Here is a 16982-nt window from a genome sequence, read left to right as displayed (position 1 = left end):
AAGTCCACTGCAGAGGCCCCAGGATGTTGCAATGCGAGGCAAGCCCGGGCAAGGCCAGAGAGGCTGCTGTGCTGTGCGGAGGAGGAGCCGAGTTTCAGCGCTGTGTGGGGCGTGGGGCGTGGAGGGAGTAGGGGACTGGGGTGGGGGTGGGGGTCAGGGGGCGACTACCCAGGAGGCAAAACTGTCCTCTAGAGTGCTCAGCCTTGAGCTCCTGGGACAGCCTCCTACCCCACCCCCTGGAAATTCCAGTGCCCCTCTCTCCTCCCCCATACCCCTACCAAGAGAACCTAATTGGCACTGACAGCTTCCAGAGGTGAGAAAGGGGACTGCTGGGCATGGGCAGATGGAATCAGGGTGCCCAAAGCAGGGATGCTGGGGGATGGGGAGATGCCAAATACCTGAGGAGAATTTTCAACATTCGCCCGATACGCCTTCAATAAACCCTCAACCAATTTTGATTCAGTGGCTCAAGAATCCAGTAGGCAGAAATTTAGAATCTGTTTTTATTTCATATGTCCCAGTCTATATACTCATTGCATTGAGTCAACAGGTTCCAGAGACTAACTCTTTAGGGAGTAGAAAGCCTTGCCTTTCTCCTGTGGAGTGGCTGGTGGTTTTGAACTACTGACCTTGAAGTTAAACAGCCCAATGGGTAACTCACTATGCCACCAGGGTTAATATCTATGTGTATGTGTGCACATATACACATATTTTTAGTGAATAGATTTATCCGTATGTATATGTGTATTTAAATGGCATCATTTGGGGGATAGAAATATACCAATTCAACAAATTTAGCAAAACTTACACGTGCAATTCAGTGACATTGGTTACATTCTTTAAGATGTGGGGTCTATGTCTAAATCTATTTTATTTTAAAATATATTATTATTTTACAATGGTCTTAACACTTTAAAAATGTTAAGAACATGTGTACTTCTAGGTAGTTGGTGCGCAGCACACCTCCAGGGGGCACTGTCCTCTCGGATGACATCAATGGTGTCCCTGGAGGTGGACCAGCTCCTCTCCCAGGGCAATCATTCGCATGGTCTGTCATTCTTCCAGAGAGGGTCAGTGTGGTCCAGGAGCGCGGCATTTCTCAAAATGAGGTTACCTCTCTTCCCATGCCCTTTGTTGAGTGACTGAGCCAGAGGAATGGAAGGACTTGAAGGATTTCCGGCATTTTCGTTGTCAGAGAAGTGTTGGACTGCTAGTCACAGGTTGGTAGTTCAAACCGGAGAGTCGCTCTCCTGGAGAAAGTGGAGGCTCTCTGATTTGGTTATAATGTATAACATTGGGGGCAAGGAGGTATGGTAAAGCAATAGACTAGACTGTTGACAGGTGGGAAATGGAAGATTTCTTCCACAAGAGGGAGAAATCAAGGACTGGGTGAAGGGGCACTGACTACTAGTTTAAACACTTGACTACAAAGATGATGATCTGAAATGTAAACCCCCATCTAAATTTCAATTTAAAAATTGTTATTATGAAAACCGATTTCTAGCCTCCAAATTGTCTGGATGGCAGTGGGTTCCTGGTGACAGAGGACGGGGCCTCCCCTAAAGTCTCACCTCGGCAAGCTGTACCCCCAACTCCCACCCCGACTGCAGGCTGGGTCCACCCACTCCATTAAGGTCCCGTCAGGGTTTCCGTGGCTGAATCTCTAGCAATAAAATGGCTTTTCTTCTTCAGAATCCTGCTGGTACGGCTCCAGGGGGGGTTGCAGACAGATTTGCTGAATAAGGGATTTTCCTGCATGTCAGTGTTATGACTGCTCAGTAGACTTTGATGCTGCTGACTAGGTTAAAAAAAAAAAAGCCCTGGATCAAAAGGAGCTGCTGCTTTGGGAGTGAGGGAGGCTCATGTCTGCCTGGTCATGGGGATAGTGACTGGGGTTCTTTGCCCTCCAGCCTCTCAGATCATATTCCGAGTTCCGGATCATCCAGAGCCACCTCAGTCCAAGCCAGCACCTTCTGGGGCTGCGGCTTTCCCATCTGTAGTAGGAGTCTGGGGCCAGTGACAGTTCAGAGGTAGAATTCTCACCTTCCAGCCTCGGTTCGATTCCCAGTGACTGAGCTTTGTGAGCAACTGCCACCCTCCGCTCAGTGGAGGCTGCGTGTTGCTATGATGCCAAACCGGTTTCCGCAGGGCTTTCCGTCTAAGGCAGACTTGGAAGAGCGAGCCACTTCCCCAAATCAACCAGAGGTTTGGTCAGCAGTAGCTTACTGCAAGGAGTGGGGCCCGGCAAGGTGGGAGAGCACAGAGAAAAATGGCTGATGGAAGGAGATTTGAGACAGAGGAAAGTTAGACCAAACTCAGGACATTGTTTACCCTGGAGTGGAGAACGGAGGGCCAGGAGAGGAACACGCTGGAAGGTGTCAGTGGTTTGTATTTTCCCAGGTCTCTGGCTGAACGGCAAAGCTCCACGGATCACCATTGCTCAATCGGCAGCTGATCCCGAGGCGGGTTCAGCGGGTGTTACTTGTTACGATTTCTAAATGAATGAGCAGCTGGGCGACTAGAAAAGAAAGGGTCCAGAGGCAGGGACGCTGAAGCCGAACCTCAGAGTGCAGGCCTCAAGTGGCCCCTTGCATAAATATTCACTGAGCCCCAGGCCACCGGCTGCTGGGCCCAGAAGGTACAAAGATGGATAAAACATGGGCCTATCCCGCTAGGTTCCCAGCTCCAAAGCTGTACGGGACCCACAGGTCACGCAGGCCAGTGAGGCATAGAGAGAGGCTTGCTCCCTAGAGTTCTTTCTGGGAACCGAACCCTGAAAGCCCTCAGCTTCAAGGGCTCATGAGGGTTGGCTCATGAAGGATCAGGAGGCAGTGAACCAGCAGGGAGAGGAGTGAAGGCAGGGTAGAGTGGCCAGAGAAACTCATTCCTGGGGAGACCTCTGCTCATCCGGGGACCTCTGTCCACACTACTACTGTGAGGTAGCAGAATAGGAGGGGCTGTCCCACACCATGCCTGCACAAGGCCCCTACAGGAGGTTGGGAAGAAAAATCAGGCAAGCCTTAGCCACCCATGAAGACTTTAACTGGGCACGCTCCAATTCAGCACCCCACAACCCTTCCCTAGCCAGGTAGGCTCGATTCAGCCAATGGGGTCAACCAATACCTTAGACCACGCCTCCCCTACCAGAGGTTTAATATACCTTGCCAGTGGGATGGCTTCTGTCCTCCTTCTGCCCCTCTCCCCTTGACCCTGCTCCTGCCCTGTACGGCCGCGCCTTCGTTGTCTCTCTGGCCTCAGGTCACCACGTGTGGACTCAACGTCCCACGAAGTTGCCCGTGTTCAGTGGTGGACCCCAGCCCTGCTGAAGCGCGGTTTGACACACTTCCCTGAAATAGCGTGTACTCTTTGAGACTGTAAAACCTGAAACTTCTTCCATCCTTTATAAAACCCCACTTGGATCACAAACCAGGCTTCGGCGTGAATTCTTTCTCGTGTGAAGCCAAGCACCGAGGTGTTACCCACCCGAATACTACGATGATACTCACTGCTTAGTGCTGACCCGAGTGCTGGTTGCACACAGCCCCCATCAGGTGAGGGTGAGGGCGCCCAGTCGCATCCTCATTCTTTCTTTTTGAAAGCAGGGCTGAGTTTTTCGGCTCACGAATGTACTATCTCTGTGGTGCGGCCTCTCCTCTGTGGTCTCACTTCTGTGTGGAGGTGAATTCTTCCGAAAGCTGCCGTCCCTGTTCGGGACTCCCCGGTCTTCTTCTGAGAAACGGTGACATTATCCCCAGCACTTCCTCTCTCTTCCCAGGGGGTGGGCGGGCCCCTCCCTCCTGCAGCCACCAAGGGGCCCTGCTTACACTTTCCTTCCTCAAGCCTGGGCTTCCCACTTTTCCACTCGGCTAGTGGAGACAGCTGGGGTAGGGTGGGCTGGGTCTTGGCCGCCTATCTTCAGCCTGGACCTCCCTTTCTCCATCCTTATTTACTCCTTGGCCTCCTGGGGAAACAGGCCTGGGCAGCAGACTGTGGTCGCATTCTGTCCTGTGGCCCTCAGGGCCAGTCAGGGTATAGCAGGGGCTGGTGACTGTGTTGCCCTCAGCTGCCCACTTTGTGGTGGGGAGGGGGCCGCAGGAGATAGAGACTCCAGGGAGATCTTGAACTCCCGAAGTGCAAGTCTTTCAGGGACCTGAGTTTCTTTACATGGAAAACGTGGCTTGCAGTAGGCTTGGGGGATTAGCCTGGTGTCTGGCACAGGTGTTGGTGTGCGCAGGTGTATGTGCAAGGTGGGTGCCGGCTCTTGTGACCTGTAAGGAGCTTCTCCTCTGCCCTCTTCAACACAGCAATCCTCTCTGGAGAGACGCACCTGGCTACACACTGCAAACCTTGAAAAATAAAATACAGTGCTCAACAGTCCTAGATACTCAGTAGATGCTTACTAAATATTTGCAGAATTCCATGATGGGGGGTGGTGGGGAGCTAGAAGTTATTTTTAAAAATCACTTCCCAATAACAACAACAAAAAGAATTATCTCATTGTGAATCTCAGGACCACAAAACTCTAAATAATTCAAGACAAGCCTTCATTAAGGGGGGAAAAAAAAAATCCAAAGTAAACAGACAGACAATGTCGAGTCTATTTGAAATGCCTCAAAGCTGGGGGGATCCAAGGCAGCTGGAGTATGTGGTTGTCCTCTGCTGGACTCTTGACAACCCAGGTCTTGGGTGCTGGGGCAGGAGAGGTGGGGGTAGGCACTAGGGGAAGGGACTCCTGGGATCTCAGACTTCCCTGGGACCCGCTGAAGCCCAGCTACAATGTTGACCTGATTCAGGGGTCTGGCAGAGGAGGGGGTCTGAGTCTGTGCCCTCCCACTTGTCTGGGGCCCCCATCTCACCAGAAGAGGGGGAAGCCTGTTCTCTGAGTCCGTCTGCCTTAGAGAGGGAGAAGACTGGGCATGTCCAGGCAGGAATTTCCAGACTCATCAGTCAATACAGCTGTTCCAAGAGCCTGTATGCTATGTTTTAAAATGGATTGCTGCTCAGATTTACTCTCTGTTCTCTGCAATATTAAAAAAAAAATATATATATATATATATAGTAGGAATTGAGTCTATGGCAGTAGGCCTCCCCCCCTGCGCATGCACGGTAAATATATAGGTAACAAAATTGTCTTTTCCATCATCCTGGCACGTACCAGTCAGTAACCTTAATGATGACCATCACATTTTGTAATGATTTTTAAAGCAGAAAGAGCAATGCTTCTGGTGAAGGGGGGAAACAAAGGTGGGGGCTGATGGGGGCTAAGGTGTGAGGGTGAGAGGGAACAGCTGAACGTCCCACCCAATTCTGTAGCTGTTAGAAGCACCCCAGTAGGCAACTTTCATCAATGTCACTTTGCTCATCTTGGAAATGAGGAACCCTGGCAAGTCCCCCAGACCATCTAGCATCACTGAAACCAAGCAGACAGCAGGCAGAGCCATGGTGGGACCTCAAAGGCCTGAGTTCTGAATCTGCTACAGCCATTTATTCTCCATGGCACTTGAGTTGGGCCACATAAGGTCTCTGAGCCTCAGTTTCCCCCACAGTAAATTTGAGGGTGCGTAGGAATAGCCAGGAGATAGATAACTCGCTACCCAAATGCTGTTCACCCCCCCTCCCCCAACACTTAAAAGATTTTGTCATAGTTGAGAATCTACATGGAGAAATAGATGCCACTTCCAACACCTCTGCACGGACATTTCAGGGATGTTGCTTATGGATTTCGAGGGAGTAGTAACTTTCTCCAATTCCTCTTCCGGGTCTGCCTCCCCATTAACATCCACTCTCCTGCTCCGGGAGCTTACTGTCTCTCCTCTTTGAGAGCTGCGGTTGTCCCTTTGATTCCACACACTGTAGACCGTTCTTAATTTTCTCGGAGGCAGTTGACAAGCCACCACTTTGTATCACCCAGGTTCACTAGGCCTGTTTTCTCATCTTGAAATAAAGGGGATTGGATTCTGTTGGGGCCTCAGAGATGCTGCTAGACTTTCGGGTTGCCCCTAAGAGCTTGGCGGAGTGATGGCCTGGGGAGCGCTCCGCAGGACTAGTGGTGGGCTTTTCTGGGAATGACCAGACGAAGCACCTTGTTTTTATGATTTATTCTTTATTGGGTGGTTATTTATTAATGTCGCTCCTCGGTGGGGTAAGTCCTTGCCTAAAATCGGTCGGCGGTGGGCTACAAAGGGGGCGGGGGACAGGGGCCCCCTCCTGCGGAGCGCCCACCCACTCTCCAACTGGAAAAGGCCGGATTTCTGACTCTCATTAGTGGAGCAAAGGGTAGTGCGCGCACAGCCAGGCGCGCAAAGGAAGCGCCCTCTGCAGTTCGAGGCGTTCTGGGAGACCTGCCGCTGTCCTGGTCGCCGAAACCCCGCCCAGGCCTCGGGGGAGGGCGGACGGGCCGGGGCGCGCGTTGGGCCCGGCTGCGCGCGAGGCGTGCCCGAGCGGGACTATATCAAGGCTGCGCACCGCCGAGCCAGCTCAAGTGCGAGCGGGTACCAGAGCCGGTCCCTCGGAGACCCGAAGCCAGGAGCCGATTTGTACAGACAGACGCGCAGACACTCGGACAAGGTGAGAGAGCAGTGGCAGGAGAGTGCTGACCCCGGACTGGAAACGTCCAGCTCAGTGTGGCGTGTGTGTGCGCGCGCGCCCTGCATTGTGTGTGTGCCCCCGCGCGCGCGGTGTTCACCGCGGTTTCTGCGGCAGGTGAATGGCGGGCGTGAGTCCCTGCGCTGGGCGGTGGGCGCACCGGTGGGTAGGCGCGCGTCGGGGTCTGGGCTGTTTGGGGACCCGAGACTGCGGGTGCTGGAGTAGGGGGTCGCTTGCTCCGCACGCCTCCCGCCCAGAGTTCGCTCCGGCTGGGCACATCGTGGGTGGGGCCGCCCTCGGAGTGGCCGCAGTGGGGAGTGCCCTGGACCCGGGACGCCACTTGCGGAGGCGCCCGCCGTGGCGGGGCGTGGGGGGAACCCCCGGGGACGCCGGCAGGTTCCAGGGGTTTCAGTCCCCGGGTGGCTCTCGCTCGGTCTTTCGATCCAATTGGTACCACCTAAGACCCCAGAGGTCCAGATCCCCAACGCCACCGGTTGGCGCGGAGGTCAGCGCGGGCTGTGTCCCCCGGCCCTCTGGAACGTGCCAGGGCATGTCCCGTCCCATAACAGCAAGCGAAGAGGTGACTCATGACAAGGAGACCCCGGGAGGGGGCCGGGTGAGATCAGAACCCTGCCGGGCCGGGAGGCGGTGGCTCCCCAGAAGTCCCCCCCGCCCCTCCGCGGTCACACTCCCCCATCAGCTCAGTGGCCTACTTGGCTGGTACACTGTGTTCCCAGGGAAGCCGGGGCACCGAGAGGTCCGGGACTCGGTGTCCGGCCCCCGCCCCGCGGCGCGCCCTCGGAAACCCGGGGCCCCGGTCCCGTGCTGGGCGGGCTCGCCCTGAGTCCGAGCAGCGCAGGGGCCTGTCCATCACCCGTGGCCCAGGGCCACCAGGAGAGCCCCGTCCATCCAGCCTGGTCCTGGGGCTGGGACTGGGGGATCCAGGGCCGGAGCGAGCCGAGCCTGGGCGCGCAGCCCACACCCACCGGTATGGGAGTGGGGTGGGGGCGCATCTTTGCGGGGTGGGGCTTCCGAGCCTGCGGACCCTATCCCTGACCCATCAGATGCTTGTAGGACCTCGGGGAGCCCCAGCCCCAGCCCTAAACTCCCTCTCTAAGGGTTGAGGGGTGTAAAAGGGCGAGTCGCCGCCCGGCGTAGCCACCCAGCGCGGACCTCGGACCGCGGGCACCACCAGTCACTTGGGGGAGCGGCCCTGGGCGCCTGGTGGACGCTTGACGCCCCTCTTGTATGGGCATAGAACCTTGGTATGGAGTTTGACACTTCGGGGTGCCTGGGCAGCTCTCCACCTTCCCTCCACGTCGCGTTTCGGGCAGGACTTTGGAGCGGTTTTGTTTTCGTTGTTCCTGTCTATTTTTATTTTCCATGGATCTGACTCATTTCGTGCTTTGGGCGTGGAGATAGGTGGAGGGGCCAGATCTCGGCGGGCGGGCGTGTGTGTGTGTGTGTGTGTGCTCGCGCGTGAGAGGGAGAGCGAGACGGAACCAGAGACGGCGCGGGAACGCGCGGTTTCCCAACAGCGGCGGGGGATTCGGAAGCGGGCCAGCTCAGCGTGACGTGTTCGCGGCCCGCGGACCCACCCTCGCAGTCGCAGTCTCCTCCTTCCCTGCCCCGGTGACGCGCGGCGGGAGCGCGAGCCGAGCTGGGGGCCGGAAACTGACTCACCACCACTAGTTCCCTCCCGCCGGCCCCGCCCGGCCCCGCGCGTGATGTCCGGGGCGTTCGCGCCCTCTCCCGGCCCGGGCCAGAATAGCAAGCCACCGGAATCCGCTTCTTCCCGCCAGCACCCCGCGCGCATTTAACGTCCCTCTCCTCGCGCCGCCGCTTTCCGGAGACCACCAGCCGGTTCCTACGGTGTTTCCTGAGCGCTTACTATTTGCCCCAGGGTCAGAGTGTGGCCGGAGCGCTGTCGTTCGTTAGTTTGATCTAAGGCAGCAGATCCGACAAGGGAAAGAATGGTTTGTGTCTTTTTTTCTGAGCTGGAAGTAAGGATAAAGGGGTGAGAACAGATTTTCATGGGGAAGGAGAGGCCCTGGAGAGGCATTCTGTAGGATCCATCTTCAGTGGCTTGAAGCCCAGGAATACCAGCCCTCCAATCAAAGGCCCTCAGAGCCCTTTGGGGAGCTGGGTTCCCAAATTTAAGTCACTTGCTTGGGTCCCCATCAATTTGAATCCCCGTGGGGAAGGGAAGGAGGTTTTCGAGATGGTGGCCCTTTGTGGGAGTAGGAAGCCTTGATTTCCTCTCATGACACCCACAGGGGCAGTTCAATAGCAGCCAGAGGGAGGAAGGGCATTAGTGCTTACTTTGGGAAAAGCCCCCCACGTCATTCTGTTGGGTGTATCTGGGTAAGAAACTTGAAAATTGGAGACAGACTAGGGTGCAGGAGCGGAGAGCACAGAGCCCAGGGCAGACAGGCCTGGATTCAAATGGATTGTGTGCTGTGTGACCTTGGGCCATTTTACTAACCTCTCTGAACCCTGGTTTCTTCCGTGGAACGGAGCTAATGTATACCCATGTGCAAGGAGGACTGACATCGGTCACTTACTTAGACCAGCCCCTGGCACATAAAAATGTATACATGAATCCCACCCCTTGCCCTGAGGAGGACGCGGAGGCGCTCTACTCCCACAAAGAGTCGCAGAAAACCACCAGGGCAGTCTGTCTTGTTCTGGAGGGCTGCAGTGAATCGGAATGGACTCGCTGGCAGTGAGTTTCCATTTTTCCCCCCTGGCCTTGAAGAGAGTGGGCAAAGGTTATTTGAGGGCTCTGCCCACTGCATCGTGTGACCCCCCTCGATGAGGTCATGTCCCTTGCCTTCTTTAGTGGTGTGTTTGGTTGGCAAAAGCTCTTCATCTCTCCGAGCTGGCAAAGCAGCCGGATGACGTTGTAGGGGCGGCAGGTGGTGCCACGTCCGAATCTGGCTAACCCTGGGGGAAAATGCTCAGCAGAGTTCCCATTCTCAGAGCCTGCAAGTCGGGACTTTTCCCCAGATAAACCCAGTTCTTGCCAAAGACGTGCTGCTGTGTGACGCTGGGCAAGTTACTTAGCTTCTCTGAACCTCTTGGGTCAAAAGGAGCCAGTGCAGCCCGGGCAACCTCACACTCAGTTTTGCCTTACCTGAAGTGGGAGGAGAGTTAGCTGGGAAGGCTGGTCATCTTCGATTTTCTCTTCCTGTTAAAAAAAAATAGTTTCATGGGTGTAGGCTGCGTCGAGCAAGGACTTCAAGGTGTCTAGACTTAGGTCACCCTATGTGCCTGGCAGGATGTGGCTCAGCCCGGGAGAAATCAGGGTCCTGCCCTGCCCCACCCAACTCCTCCCCAGCCCCGGGCCATCCACCGGCTGATGACAGCCTTGGGAAAGGCCCTCAGCCCACAGCACCTGTCAGCTGTGCTCTGAAGGAGTTGATAGTTGAGGGGTGAGGTGGGGTGTGGTGGGGGCAATGATGGGGTGGAGGCAGGAGAAGACTCAGCCAAAACTGAAGGCTGAGAGATAATAATGCTTCCCATTCCCCAAGCGCTTAGCTTGATGTTAACTCTAAGCACGTTGCCTCCATTGACTCAGTTAATCCTCACACTCACCCTCGGAGACATTCACTATCACTGCCTCAGTTTACAGTTTTACACTAGAGCCCAGAGAGGCTAAGCCACTTGTCTAAGGTCACCCAGCAGAGCCTACCTAGACTCCAACCTAGCCAGTCTGGCCCCAGAGCCTTTGCCTTTGACTCTGAAGAGTCCCTGTGAGGACCCACTGCCCGGTTGCCTTAGCGGATCTCCATGCCCTGTTCTTTGGACTGCCAAACAGCCCCAATTTACAGACGGGGAAGCTGAGACCTAGAGCTATGAAGTACCATGCACACATTTTAGGAAGGAACCAGGTGAGCCAGAATTAGATCTTTCTGGCCCCCGGTGCCAGGGCACTTTCAAATGGCAGAGTAGGGCTACCTGGCACAGGCCAGCTAATGTCCACTGTGGGCAAAGCTGCTAGTCCATTCAGTTGGGAGCTGACCTCTTGGCTGAGTTGGGAAATGGCTGGACTCTGGCAATTCACACATATTTGGGGCATTCACACCTGCTCGGGACACCTCAGGGTGGAAAACAAATTGGTTTTAGCTGATAATACCAGATGGTAAACAGGACTCTGGTCCCTGCCATTGCAATAAACCCATCGTTGTTGACATCAGTCTGCCCTTCAGCTGCCCACTCCCCCAGTGACCTTGGAGGAGCTAGGCTGGCTTGGCCCAGGGTCCACCCAGTGCCTTTTAATGGGCTCAGGTCCCGGGGGAGGGAAGTGGTGGGGAACCAGGGACAGTTTCTCACGTGAGGTTCTCGGGGAGGAGGGAGGTTGGCAGGAGAGGCTCAGAGCCAGGCCTCACCTGAAGTCATATCGAAAAGGTTACCTGGTCAGGTAACCTACTTACCTCGAGTCAATTGCCAGTGATCCTCCCTCACCCACTGACTGCTGTCATGCCAATTCTGACTCATAGCAACCTGAGAGACCGAGCGGAACCGTCCCTGCAGCTTTCCAAGACTGTCAATCTTTCAGAAAGCCTCGTTTCTCCGTGTAACCGGTGTTGGTGCTTGTGTCTCCATCCAGGTGCCATGTCCGACGCCCGCCAGATTCCGTGCAGCAGCAAGGTGTGCCGCCGTCTTTTCGGCCCCGTGGACGATGAGCAGGTGCGCCGTGACTGCGACGCGCTGATGGCCAGCTGCCTGAAGGAGGCCTGTGATCGCTGGAACTTCGACTTTGTCACCGAGACCCCGCTGGAGGGCAACTATGTTTGGGAGCGTGTGCATGGCCTGGGCCTGCCGAAATTCTACCGCCCTTCGGGGCCTTGGGGGGGCCATGATGACCTGGGAGGGGGCAAGCGGCCCTGCCCCTCCACTGTCTTGCTTCAGGGGACAAGCCAGGGAGACCACGTGGACCTGTCGCTGTCCTGTACCCTTGTGTCTCATTCCCCTGAGCGCCCTGAAGTGTCCCCAAGTGGGTCTAGCGCACCGCAGGGCCGGAAACGAGGACAGACCAGCATGACAGGTGAGGACCGGTGTAGAGATGGGGGCTCCTGGGATGGTGTGCCAGCGATGCCGAGAAACAATCTAGCTTAGTGGGGAGAACTGGACAGGAGAGGGGAAACGATTTGTCTGAGGTCACATGGCTATGACCAGCTACCAACGCCCCCAACCCCACCCCCGCCAACAAACAAACTCACTGCCATCGCATTGATGCCGACTCATAGTGACCCTGCAGGACAGGGTAGAACTGCCTTGTGAATTCCTGAGTTTAGAACTCTCTACAGGAATAGAAAACCCATCTTCCTCCCTTGGAGTGGCTGGTTTCGAACGGCTGACCTCGCAGTTAGCAGCCTAATGTGTAACCACCATGCTACCAGGGCTCCTTTAGCTGGCATTGTGGGGGAACTTCTTACATGCTAAGCGAGAGGTTGACAGCTTGAGTCCACCAAGAGGTACCCTGGGAAAAAGGCCTGCAACTCTCTCTGGGAACAGCGAGGCCTCGCCTGTCCCCCGGGAGCACGGGTGGTTTCCACTTGCTGACCTTGGTGGTTAGCGGCCCGACGGGCCAGCAGGGTTCCCTCAAAACATGCTGTTAGGGTGACTGAAAGGAGCCCTGGTGCACAGTGGTCAAGCAGTCCGCTGGGAACCCAGAGGTCAGCAGTTCAAACCCACCAGTCACTCTGCTGGAGCAGGAGAAAAAGCCTGGCATCCTGATCCTGTCATGAGGACAGCCTGGGAAGTGCCCCGGGGCAGTCGTCTTTTGCACTGTCCTGTCGGGCCCCAGGACTTGAACCCACTCAGTGGCACGCCACAGCAGCCACTGGGTGACCAAGGGGCTGTGTGTTCGATTCCATCGGGTTCCCCTCTCAGGAACCGCATAGAGCTTGGTGCTTGACCTCAGAGCAGAATTGTGGCTGTGGGTCCAGCTTACCAACCATCTCTGGGAAGTGAAGGCCTTGGTAGGGTGGCTCTGTTGGGCAACCCCTCTGCCTGGCCATGCTGACCTCTGGTCTCTCTCCACAGATTTCTACCACTCCAAACGCCGGCTGGTCTACTGCAAGAGGAAGCCGTAACCTGCTCACGGGAGGCCCAGCGCCCCAGGGACCACTGCTCCCTACAGCCCCTCCCACTCCCTCTGATTTGCCCTTCAGTTTGTGTGTCTTAATTATTATTTGTGTTTTAATTTAAACTCCTCCTTATGTACATACCCTGCTCCCCACGCCACCCCTCCAGCCTCTGCCATTAGAATTACTTAAAAAGAGAGACAGAGAGAGAGACAGAGAGAGAGACAGAGAGAAGGGCAGCAACCAAATAGTAGGCCATCAGAGAGCTGGGCATTTTTTATTATAAGAACCCTTATTTAAAATCCCCTCATCCTAGACTTTCCATGTCCTTTCTGTGGGAGGCCAGGAGCAGAGCCGGCTTTTGGTCAGCTGTTACCTGCCTCCCCCTCTTCACCTGCTGGGTGGCACTCTAGGAGGGCCCTGGCCCCTTCCGCTGGCTGCTGCCAGTGACATGGGCTGGGTGAACTTTACCCCCTCTTCTCCCCCACCCCAGATTCTCAGACTGGAATCCTTTATCATTTAAGAAGTAAACAGCACTTTCAAGAGCCTGGCAGAGTGGGGCATCACCAGAAATGTCAGGGTCCCCTCACCTCCTCCAGACCTGGGAGGGGTAAACTTGTAATGGCACCCGCCTCTGTCCTGGGAAGGCAGGGTCCTGTAGGGGCCCTGTCCAGACCCCTGTGCCCTCTACAGGGGAGCCCGCCCCAATGTTTGATCCCCAGCCCTGCTAACCCCTCCCAGGAGCCCCAATTCTCTCCTATCTGGACTCTCAAGTCTCCCTCTGCTCCCCTCTTCACGTTCATTCCCTCTAGTACCCGCTCAGCCCTGGTGGCAAGCCCAGGGGGCCTGACACCCCTCCCCCAACTCAATGAACTAGTGGGGAAGGGTCATCTTAGAAGTAGGGATCCCCAGTTCTACCTCAGGCAGCTCAAGCAGCGACCACCTCCTCTTCTTTCAGCTCTGAGGTGGGGACCCTAGAAAAGGTTACATAAACCTTTTTACCCTAGCTAGTTGACGGGCCTCCTGAAAGTGGGTGGGACCTTTGTTAAGGGTATGCATGTGGGGGCACAGGAGAGAAGTTTCCGGGAGGGAGCGTGTTACACCGGGGCCCTAGAACCCACCTGAGAACCGTCCCCATCTGTCCCACCCTTTCCCCATTTCATTGCACTTTGAATAGCAGCTGAACAAGGAGTCTCATGAGAAGCTGGCGAGTGCAGAGCCAGTGAGCGCTGTGTGCAGATGGCATCCTCACCGGGGTGATGTGGAAATAGGGCTCCAGAGCGGTCTTTCCCCCCTTTGACAGCTGAGCCGTGTCAGGGTCTCCAGGAAGCCAGGGAGGCACGGGCTTGCTTCCGATTCTGCTTCTAGATACGGTGGTCCCTGTCTCTGTCCTACCCCATAGCTCTTCCCCGCAGAATCAAAGCCTCTTCAAACTGACAATCCCTGACAGGGAGGGAGTGCCCTGCAAGTACTGTGATGAAACCTAGTGGAACTCTTCACTACAGATGACTAAGTAAGCCTGTCCTGAACCTTGCTTACCGGGAAAATCTTCCCTGGTTGAGTTCTGGCAACACCAAAGCACTTAGTGGGTCTGAACCCCAACCGCCTTCCAGCTCCTAGACTTTCCTGGCCCAGACTGTTTCCCCCCAGCTGCCCACGTGTGCTGGGCCCCTGGCTCTCCACCTCAGACTGTACACCTCTTGAGGGCAGGGAGCACGTTACTGCTCTATGCCCTTCAGCCTCTCCCAGAATGCTGGCTATGCAGCAGGTGCTCAATAAATATTCCTTGTAGCCTTCATTTGTGATGTTATTGCTCTCTGTACACCGTTTCATTGATAAGAACACGGAGTTGATGGCATTGGGGGTGGTTTTAATACTTCTAAAAAATAAGTTTTTAAATGGTGTACACTTAGATTAAAAAAATGCAGGGAGCTTGGCAAATTGATCACAAAGCAAAAATCAAAGCAACGAAGGAAAAACTATCACAACACCTCAGCAAAGATGGCCACGGTCATGTTTCAGTTAGTTTCCTCCTGATGTTTTCAGGGGCCAAAAAAGGAGCTTTAGGATTTTCCGGTAACTTAATGCCAGCTCTAGACTCTTTCTGGAAATTACTATTATTTCAAATTGTGAATTAGGTTTGGGTGGGGGGTAGGTTTACATACGTAATCTCCCCTTGTTCATTTTATTTTTGGTGACTATACATAGCAAAACCTGTCCCCATTGTACACTCTCTAGACGGGTGGGTGGGTGGGTGGGGGCTGGTTACACTGCTCGATCAGGGGCATTGTTGGCCTTGTGTCAGCAGTCAGCTCTAGTGGTTTTACTTCCAATTATGTAATCTCCCCATAACCTTTCCATAAAATAGCTGTTGACTCTTCGGACTTGGGTGTTTATTCGAAGTTACGCAGTACCCAAGGGTCACAAGCTCTCTCTCTGGGCTGAACCGTTACTTTAAAATTAGCTTCAGGGCATCATTTCGATTCAAGGTTTAAGGAGCAATCAGGGCTACAGTCTCAGAGGCCCCTCCCACTTCAGTAGGTCCAGTAAGTCTGTACTCTTTTAAGAGTTGGAAGTTCTGTTGTACATTTCCCCCACTTTGAGAAAAATCCATCTTTTGTGTTCCTGATCATTCAGGAGTGACGGCCAGGCACCATCTAGTTCCTCAGGTCTCAAGGAAGAACAGTGGCTCCTATAGACAATTAGCACTGTCACCTGGTTCCTTTTCTGTGGGGGGAAGTCAGACACTTGCTGCCAGACTGCTGTCTCATCCCACAGCAGGGCTGGGCCTAGTCCCTGCTGCTGGAGACAATGGACTACCTCTCTCTGGAGCCTAAGGCCATTAGCTCGGCTCCTGTGGGCGGAGTTCACACCCAACTGATAATGGTTCCTATGAAGACCCAAAATCAAGTTAAGCTGTTACCAGAAATCTAGGATCCGCCTATCTTGCCGCACATACACCCCCAATCCCTCCTCCTTCTGTAGTGCATATGTCCCTAGATCACCCCCTCCCATCACTGTAATACCTGTAGCACAACCCTTTCCTGTGATGTATATCTTCACCTGTAATGTGGGGGCTTGCACGTCCTCAATGTCCCCAGAGAGTATAAAAGCTTGGGGAGCATTAAAGTTCCCCCTCCCTCCCTCCACGTGGACCACCAAGCGGGGCTGAGGTGAGCATGCTACCATAATATGTGTCTGACTCCATTTATTTCTATATATCTCTTTTATCTCTCATGCTCTCTATAACTTTACTATAATATTTACTTATTATCGCTGTACAATTGCGCCTACCAAACCCGTAGTGATTGTGCTAGGAGCTGGCTTCTTCTGGCACTTTCCCCCCGCCTTAAATTGTTTATTGGCAGTGAGCTGGAAAGGGTGATGGAGTTAGCATACACAGACAACACCGCACACCACTGTCACAGGGGCAGCGAGAGTGAGGAAAGGGTGGCCTGGAGCCCAGGTGGTGCCCTCCCATCAAGAGGTGGGCATGGGAGGGGGCAGGGGGCACTAGGTCCTTCTTGAACGCTTGCGTTTCCTTCTTTCTCTCGTCCCAGATGCAGCTGTTGGGGCTGCAGGCATTACGCACTGTACTGGGAGGTTGACCATAAGCTTAGATGACAAGAGAGCTTCAGAAAGTGAGGAAATGGAATGGCCATCTTTGCAGCCCCTGTGGTGACCCATTTTTAGCCCAACAATAGTTCTTAAGAGGAGCGTTAGTGAGGTAGGCACACCTTAGCGCAGTGGTTCTCAACCTTCCTCATGCCGCAAACCTTTCACACAGTTCCTCATGGGGTGGTGACCCCCCAACCATAAAATTATTTTCGTTGCTACTTCATCACTGTCATGTTGCTACTGTGATGAATCTGGCCACCCCTGTGAAAGGGTCGTTCGACCCTCAAAGGGGTCTCGACCCACAGGTTGAGAACCACTGCCTTAGACTAATCAACCATCTGAGATTTTTTTAAAAAATGCAGTATTTACACCAACATAGGGGTCGGGCAGGGTTAGGGAGGAAGGTGGCAAGGAGAGGAAGTGGGGTAGGCGATGCTACACTAAAGGGCTCGAAAGGAAGGTGATCAAACAAACAAACAAACAAACAAACAAGATAATGGAGCTTTCCCACAAACATTCGGAAGGCTACCTGTCTATCATGCTGATTGACTGGACTGTCCCAGGAGGCAGTGGCCATAAGCCCCCAGACCAAGAGAACGAATCCCATGAGCTTATGGGTTATGGCTAATTAATATCAGCATCGATCGCCTTCCCTTCTCTCTTTTTGGTGGTCGTTAACTGTTTCAA

At 54.4% G+C, this 16982-nt stretch overlaps 1 protein-coding gene across 2 annotated transcripts; it reads left to right on the top strand.

The window, feature by feature from the left end:
- The first annotated feature begins 254 nt into the window (after positions 1-254).
- CDKN1A (cyclin dependent kinase inhibitor 1A) lies at positions 255-14475 on the top strand. Of its 2 annotated transcripts, none has more exons than XM_045294874.1 (3): positions 255-313; positions 11198-11635; positions 12637-14475. In XM_045294874.1, exons 2-3 carry the CDS (start codon positions 11203-11205, stop codon positions 12684-12686), a joined length of 483 nt encoding a protein of 160 aa, XP_045150809.1. In that variant the 5' UTR covers positions 255-313; positions 11198-11202; the 3' UTR covers positions 12687-14475. The 2 variants fall into 2 exon arrangements, with proteins under 2 accessions (XP_045150809.1, XP_030742776.1); XM_030886916.2 differs by lacking the exon at positions 255-313 and adding an exon at positions 6493-6567.
- Positions 14476-16982: the final 2507 nt, after the last annotated feature.

Source organism: Echinops telfairi, unplaced genomic scaffold (assembly GCF_000313985.2).
Source record: "Echinops telfairi isolate 266 unplaced genomic scaffold, ASM31398v2 ScPeMD7_3533;HRSCAF=4204_1, whole genome shotgun sequence".
Classification (NCBI taxonomy): Eukaryota; Metazoa; Chordata; class Mammalia; order Afrosoricida; family Tenrecidae; genus Echinops; species Echinops telfairi.
Note: the sequence above shows the minus strand (reverse complement) of the source record. Positions and strands in the feature narration are given on the sequence as shown.

Coding starts and splice junctions, on each gene's coding strand:
- CDKN1A (XM_045294874.1), top strand. CDS start 11,203: ATGTCCGACGCCCGCCAGATTCCGTGCAGCAGCAAGGTGTGCCGCCGT. Junction 11,636..12,636: donor AGGACAGACCAGCATGACAG/GTGAGGACCGGT, acceptor CTCTCTCCACAG/ATTTCTACCACTCCAAACGC.